We start from the raw sequence: 8,379 nt of genomic DNA, 5'->3' as shown, positions 1-8,379 counted from the left end.
GGAGAGGAGATGAGCAGGAATAGAGAGCGGTAGATAAACCCCAATCCTAACCAAACCCAACCAAACCAAACCCAACCTAACCAAACAAACCCAACCCAACCAAACCCAACCCAACCAAACCAAACCAAACCAAACCAAACCCAACCAAACCAAACCAAACCCAACCCAACCTAACCTAACCAAACCAAACCTAACCTAACCTAACCCAACCAAACCAAACCTAACCAAACTTAACCAAACCTAACCTAACCAAACCTAACCAACCAACCTAACCAAACCAAACCTAACCTAACCAAACCAAACCAAACCTAACCAAACCAAACCTAACCTAACCTAACCAAACTTAACCTAACATAACCTAACAAACCTAACCAAACCTAACCAAACCTGACTTAACCCAACCCAACTTAACCCAACCCATGAAATTATTGCTTAGTGTGTAAAAATAAATAAATAAATAAATTAATAAATAAATAAACGGGAATAAATACAAAATAATATAAAACAAAAGACCTTCGACATGTTGCATAAAAGCTGTAATTTAAAACACACATCTTTTTACCCTCTCTAGTGACCTTTGACCTAGTGACCTTTGACCTAGTGACCTTTGACCTCTGTAACATCAGACTAACGGGGAGATTGTTAAATACGTCTTCATCTTAAGCTCAGGGGGTGACAAGGAGTAATGAATGGCCAGCTAACAAAACAAAATCTGAATTTGTCGAGGGGGAAAAAAAAAAGCTGTTTGTGTCAGATGGGAAGAAAGTCAGCTTCATCGTTGTCTGTCTGAGAGATTGAATGAAGAAGGAAAATAAACTAATAAGAATAATGAATAGGAGAAATGAGAGAGAGATAGAGAGAGGGAGGAGAGTTTGCGAAATTGGAAATCACAAAAAAATCACAAATTGGCTAATCAGAAAGCAAAAGGTGGAGGAGAGAGGGGAGGGGAGGAGGAGGAGAGAGAAGAAGAGGAGAGGGGTTATAATAAGGATGAAATGAAAGAGTAAAGTGAGAAACAAGAGTAAAGAGAATGAGAAGAGGAAAGATGTAACAAAGGAGGGGCACGAGAATGAAATTGAATTGAAATGGAACCTAAAATTGGAAACGAAATTCTTCACTCAGAAAACAAAAGTTGCAAGTACTGTGATTCTGTTTATTTATTAACGTAGAGGGAGAGCCTAAAGTCAATACTGTATTGAGGCAGTGGAGGAACAACACACACACACACACACACACACACACACACACACACACACACACACACACACACACACACACACACACACACACACACACACACACGCAGAAACCAAGGAAAGTGATATTAAAGAAGAAGAGAGATGACCCACACGCTTGCCTCATTCTCATGACATCTGCACCACGAAAACACAACGGGTTACCTATGACGCAACATACCTCCCTCCGCTCATCCACTTTTCGGCGCCCTCACATCACTCCACCCTTACCACCCGACCTTACGTCGCCTTAATCATTATCTACTACTACTACTACTACTACTACTACTACTACTACTACTACTACTACAATAGCCACACCTTCGCCGCCATTTTATTACCTTAAAAGTAACTATCCCAATACACAAGTAGCTGCCCTAGCTGTGTTGAGTTAGTTGAGCCGCAGATCTATGCGGCATTCAGTGACTGTTGCCTCATAGTCAATATCTGCGACCGTTGTTTGCTTTGGGGCGAAGATCTCGTTCCTGGAGGCAGAGCAAAGCAGAGAGAAGGATAGTCGACATCTCAACCAGGCTGTAACGTAACTTCTGGGCTGTTACTTCTGCTCAGATAACACCTCCGCGAGTCTGGGGTAGAAGCATCTTGAACTTGGTCTCATCCCACCAGAGGTTGTGAACACCAGAGGAGTGAAGCTGCCCTGATTAACATCTACTACTACTACTACTACTACTACAGATTCAGTTCCCATTGTTGATCTACTTGTCGCTATCTTAACAATAAACGTGGACACCAACCGATGTCACCACACACACACACACACACACACACACACACACACACACACACACACACACACACACACACACACACACACACACACACACACACACACACACACACACCACCGCCATGTTATTGCTGCAGAAGTTGTATCCCGCTGTCTGTGAGTTGAAGTTTGTCTCTAAGAAAAACCCGGAAAGGAGATCGGCAGATTTTGACCACGGTTGGCAAATGGATGAAGAGGCGATTAGACTGTGGGGGTCAAAGTTTGGGGGTCAGTTATCAATGTAGTGTTTTGAGTGAGGGATGTATTTTTATTTTAGTGTTTTTTTATGTAGCATCTCTCTCTCTCTCTCTCTCTGATAAGCACCACTTGAGGTCACAGACAGACAGACAGACAGACACACTTACTAAAGACCCTCGTGTCGTGGACTGTAATATACCCCAGTAACACACGTCTGTTGGCATAGACTAGCAGACTCTCACAAATCTAGTGAGACGATTAGGCGCCGTGTGGGGGAGGGGGGTGAAGGGACACTCGCTGGGGCTTGGGGGGGGATGAAGGACACTCGCTGGGTCTGGGGGTGGAGGTGAAGGACACTCGCTGGGTCTTGGGGGTGGATGGATGAAGGACACTCGCTGGGTCTTGGGGGGGATGGATGAAGGACACTCGCTGGGTCTTGGGGGTGGATGGATGAAGGACACTGCTGGGTCTTGGGGGTGGATGATGAAGGACACTGCTGGGTCTTGGGGGGTGGATGGATGAAGGACACTCGCTGGGTCTTGGGGGGATGGATGGATGAAGGACACTTGCTGGGTCTTGGGGGGATGGATGAAGGACACTCGCTGGGTCTTGGGGGTGGATGGATGAAGGACACTGCTGGGTCTTGGGGGATGGATGAAGGACACTCGCTGGGTCTTGGGGGGTGGATGGATGAAGACACTGCTGGGTCTTGGGGGATGGATGAAGGACACTGCTGGGTCTTGGGGGATGGATGGGACACCGCTGGGTCTTGGGGATGGATGGACAGCTGGGGCTTTGGGATGAAGGACACTCTGCTGGGTCTTGGGGGATGATGAAGGACACTGCTGGGTCTTGGGGGTGGGACACGCTGGGGCTTTGGGAAAGGACACTGCTGGGTCTTGGGGGGATGGATGAAGGACACTCTGCTGGGTCTTGGGGGGAAGGACACTGCTGGGGCTTGGGGGTGAAGGACACTGCTGGGGCTTGGGGGGATGAAGGAATCGCTGGGGCTTGGGGGGTGGATGAAGGACACTCCTGGGGCTTGGGGGGGGATGGATGAAGGACACCTGCTGGGTCTTGGGGTGGATGGATGAAGGACACTGCTGGGTCTGGATGGTGAGGACACTGCTGGTCTTGGGGGATGGTGAAGGACACCTGGGGTCTTGGGGGATGGATGAAGGACACCTGCTGGGTCTTGGGGGAGGTATAGCTGACTAGTCTAGGCTGGGTTGCCCTGACACTAAGCTGGGGAGTGTAGACAAGCTCACCACGTCCCTTGATTCTCCCATTCTCTTCACCTCCATGACTCACACCGACCTGCTCTGACCTGCTGGTCATTCTCCACCCTTCCTCTCTCCCTCACCCTCCTTCCTCACCCTTCCTCTCTCTCTCTCCCACCTCCTCCCCCACCCTTCCTCTCTCTCCCTCCCCTTCCTCACCCTTCTCTCCCTCCTCACCCTTCCTCTCTCCTCACCCTCCTCCCCACCCTTCCTCCCTCACCTCTCCTCCCCACCTCCTCTCCTCACCTCTCCTCTCCCTCCTCCTCCCTCACCCTCCCTCACCCTTCCTCTCCCTCCTCACCCTAACTCTCTCACCCACCCACAGTAACTCCGTCGCTCCACAGGCTTGGATATGTTTTTTTTCATAGTGAAAAGCGATGAGGTATACAAACAATGTACTAAGCAGGTATACAAACAATGTATTTAGACAGTGCAGGTATATGTAAACAATGTACCTAGATGCAGTAGGTATACAAACAATGTACCTAGACAGTGCAGGTATACAAACATGTAATGACAGTGCAGGTATATAAACAATGTACTCTAGACAGTGCAGGTATACAAACAATACCTAGACAGTGCAGGTATACAAACAATGTACCTAGACAGTGCAGGTATACAAACAATGTACCTAGACAGTGCAGGTATACAAACAATGTACTCTAGACAGGGTATGCATAAACAATGCACCTAGACAGTGCAGGTGTATACAAACAATGTACCTAGACAGTGCAGGCATACAAATGTAATTAGTGACAGTGCAGGATACAAACAATGTACCTAGACAGTGCAGGTATACAAACAATTCTAGACAGTGCAGGTATATAAACAATGTACCCAGGATAGTGTATACAAACAATGTATTTAGATAAATGTGTATATAAACAATGTAATGTAGATAGTGTAGGTATAAGCAAAATAATGTAATTTAGACAGTGTGTATAGCAACGATGTGCTACTGAGATAAAACAATGTACTAGACAGTATAAACAATGTAATGTAGACAGTGTGTGGTATACAAAACAACAAATGACAGTGCAGGTGACATAAATTTAGACAGTAGGTATACAAACAATGTACTCTAGATGAAAGTATATACAAACAATGTACCTAGACAGTGCAGGTATACAAACAAATGCACCTAGACAGTGCAGGTATACAAACAATGCACTCTAGACAGTGCAGGTATAAATGTAAATTTGACAGTGCAGGTATACAAACGTGATGTACTGAGACAGTGCAGGTATACAAATAATGTACCTAGATAGTGTGTATACAAAACAATGTACCTAGACAGTGCAGGTATACAAATAATGTACTGAGACAGTAGGTACAAACAATGTAATTTAGATATAGTGCAGGTATACAAACAATGTAATTTATATACAAACAATGTACCTAGACAGTGCAGGTATACAAACAATGTACTGTACAGTGCAGTATACAAACAATGTACTCTAGACAGTGCAGGTACACAAACAATGTACTTTAGATGCAGGTATAAACAATACTGAGACAGTGCAGGTATACAAACAATGTACTCTAGACAGTGCAGGTATATACAAAACAATGTACCGAGACAGTGTAGAAGGCCAAACAATGTACCTAGACAGTGCAGGTATACAAACAATGTACCGAGACAGTGCAGGCAAAACAATGCACCTAGACAGTGCAGGTGTACAAAACAATGTACTGAGACAGTGTGTACAAACAATGTACTCTAGACAGTGCAGGTATACAAACAATGTACTGAGACAGTGCAGGTATACAAAACAATGTACCTAGACAGTGCAGGTACAGCAAACAATGTACCTAGACAGTGCAGGTGTGTACAAACAATGTACCGAGACAGTGCAGGTATACAAACAATGTACCTAGACAGTGCAGGTATACAAACACAAACACACAGTGCAGGCACAAACAATGTACCTAGACAGTGCAGGTATACAAACAATGCAGAGAGGCAACAATGTACCCAGATAGTGTACAAAACAATGTACTGAGACAGTGCAGGTATAAACAATGTAACCCTAGACAGTGCAGGTATACAAACAATGTAATTTAGACAGTGCAGGTATACAAACAAAATGATACAGAAAAAGGCTAAACAATGTAATTTAGACAGTGCAGTATACAAACAATGTACTGAAGACAGTGCAGGTATACAAACAATGTACCTAGAGGTGCAGGTGCTAAACAATGTACCTAGACAGTGCAGGTATACAAACAATGTACCTAGACATGCAGGTATACAAACAATAGCTACCCAGACAAGTAGGTATACAAAACAATGTACCTAGACAGCAGTATTCAAACAATGTACCTAGACAGTGCAGGTATACAAACAATGGCCTTAGACAGTATAGGTATACAAAACAATGTACCTAGACAGTGCAGGTATGCCAAATACAGTGCAGGCATGCAAACAATGCACTCTAGACATATACAAACAAATGGTACTCTAGACAGTGTAGGTATACAAACAATGTACCTAGACAGTATAGGTATACAAACAATGCACTGTGATAGTAGGTATAAACGATGTACTGAGACAGTAGGGTATAAAACAAATGTACTGAGAAAGTGTAGAGATAAATAATGCACTTAGACAGGTATACAAACAATGTAATTTCCAGACAGTGCAGGTATACAAAACAGTCAAAGGAGACAGTGCAGGAGCATAAACAAATGAGACAGCAGGTATACAAAACAATGTACTCTAGACAGTAGGTATACAAACAATGTACCTAGATAGTATATGTGTATACAAACAATGTACCTAGACAGTAGTATACAAATAATGTACCTATGCAGGTATACAAACAATGTACCTAGACAAAGTAGGTATACAAACAATGTACTCCAGACAGTATACAAACAAATGTACCTAGACAGTGCAGGTATACAAATAATGTACCTAGACAGTGCAGGTATACAAACAATGTACCTAGACAGTGCATATATAAAACAATGTACCTAGACAGTATATAGGTATACAAACAATGAATTTAGACAGTGCAGGTATACAAAACGATGTAACCGAGACAGTGCAGGTATACAAACAATGTACCTAGACAGTGCAGGTATACAAACACAAAGCACCTAGACAGTGCAGGTATACAAACAATGTACTTAGTATATACAAACAATACTCTAGACAGTGCAGGTATACAAACAATGTACCCGACAGTGCAGGTATACAAACAATGTACTAGACAGTAGTAGGTATACAAACAATGTACCTAGACAGCAGGTATACACAAACGATTACTGAGATGTGGTAGTATACAAACAATAAACAGACAGGTATACAAACAATGTACTAGACAGTGCAGGTATACAAACAAATGCAATGTAGACAGTGTGTATACAAACAATGTACTAGACAGTGCAGGTATACAAACAATGTACCTAGACAGGTATACAAAATGAATACTCTAGACAGGTATACAAACAATGTAATGCAGGTATACAAACAATAATGGTGGAATAGTGCAGGTATATAAACACGTATCTAGACAGTGCAGGTATACAAACAATGTACCTAGATAGCAGTATAAAACAATGTACCTAGACAGTGCAGGTATACAAACAATGTACTCTAGACAGTGCAGGTATACAAACAATGTTCTAGATAGTGCAGGTATACAAACAATGCACCCAGACAGTGCAGGTATACAACAATGTACTCTAGACAGTGCAGGTATACAAACAATGTACTCTAGACAGTAGGTATAAATAATGTACCTAGACAGTGTAGGAAATGTAATTTAGACAGTGTAGGTATATACAAACAATGTACTCTAGACAGTAGGTATACAAAACAATGTAATTTAGACAGTGCAGGTATATAAACAATACTAGATAGTGCAGGTATACAAACAATGTATTATGCAGGTATGCAAATAATGTACTCTAGACAGTGCAGGTACAAACAATGTAATTATAGACAGTGTATATAAACAATGTAATGAGACAGCAGGTATACAAACAATGTACTCTAGACAGTGTGCAGGTATACAAACAATGTACCTAGACAGAGGTATACAACAATGTAATTTTAGGATATGCAGGTATACAAACAATGTACCCAGACAGTGCAGGTACAAACACGTGCCTAGATATGCAGGTATACAAACAATGTGCCTAGACAGGTATATAAACAATGTACTCTAGATATGCAGGTATAAGCAAACAATGTAATGACACAGTGGAGGTATACAAACAATGTACCTAGACAGTAGGTATACAAACAATACCTAGACAGTGCAGGTATAAACAATGCATCTAGACAGTAGACAGAGCAACAAATGACAGTGCAGGTATATACAAACGATGTACCTAGACAGTGCAGGTATACAAACGATGTACCTAGACAGCACAGGTATACAAACAATGTACCTAGACAGTGCAGGTATACAAACAATGTAAATTTAGACAGTGGCATGCAATCAGACAGTGCAGGTATGCAACAGACAGTGCAGGTATGCAAACAATGTACCTAGACAGTGTAGGTATAAACAATGTATTCTCGACAGGTATACAAACAATGTACTCTAGACAGTGCAGGTATACAAACGATGTACTAGACAGTGCAGGTATACAAACAATGTACTCTAGACAGTGCAGGTATACAAACAATGTACTCTAGACAGTGCAGGTATGCCAAACAATGTACTCTAGACAGTGTAGGTATACAAATAAATGTAATGTAGACAGTGCAGGTATATAAACAATGTACCTAGACAGTGCAGGTATATGCAAACACACCAGACAGTGCAGGTATACAAACAATGTACCTAGATATGCAGGTATACAAACAATGTACCTCGACAGTACAGGCATACAAAACAATGTACCTAGACAGTGGTATACAAAC

The 8,379-nt window shown here is 42.5% G+C and overlaps 1 protein-coding gene across 1 annotated transcript; it reads right to left on the bottom strand.

Annotated features, from left to right (window-relative positions):
• Window positions 1–2,478: 2,478 nt before the first annotated feature.
• Window positions 2,479–3,558, bottom strand: LOC121855496 (vegetative cell wall protein gp1-like). The gene has a single exon (XM_042350472.1). It carries the CDS (start codon window positions 3,556–3,558, stop codon window positions 2,479–2,481), a length of 1,080 nt encoding a protein of 359 aa, XP_042206406.1.
• Between the last annotated feature and the right edge of the window lie 4,821 nt (window positions 3,559–8,379).

This window comes from Homarus americanus, unplaced genomic scaffold, assembly GCF_018991925.1.
Source record: "Homarus americanus isolate GMGI-L3 unplaced genomic scaffold, GMGI_Hamer_2.0 scaffold48406, whole genome shotgun sequence".
NCBI lineage: Eukaryota > Metazoa > Arthropoda > Malacostraca > Decapoda > Nephropidae > Homarus > Homarus americanus.
This window is presented reverse-complemented; position numbering and strand designations above follow the sequence as displayed.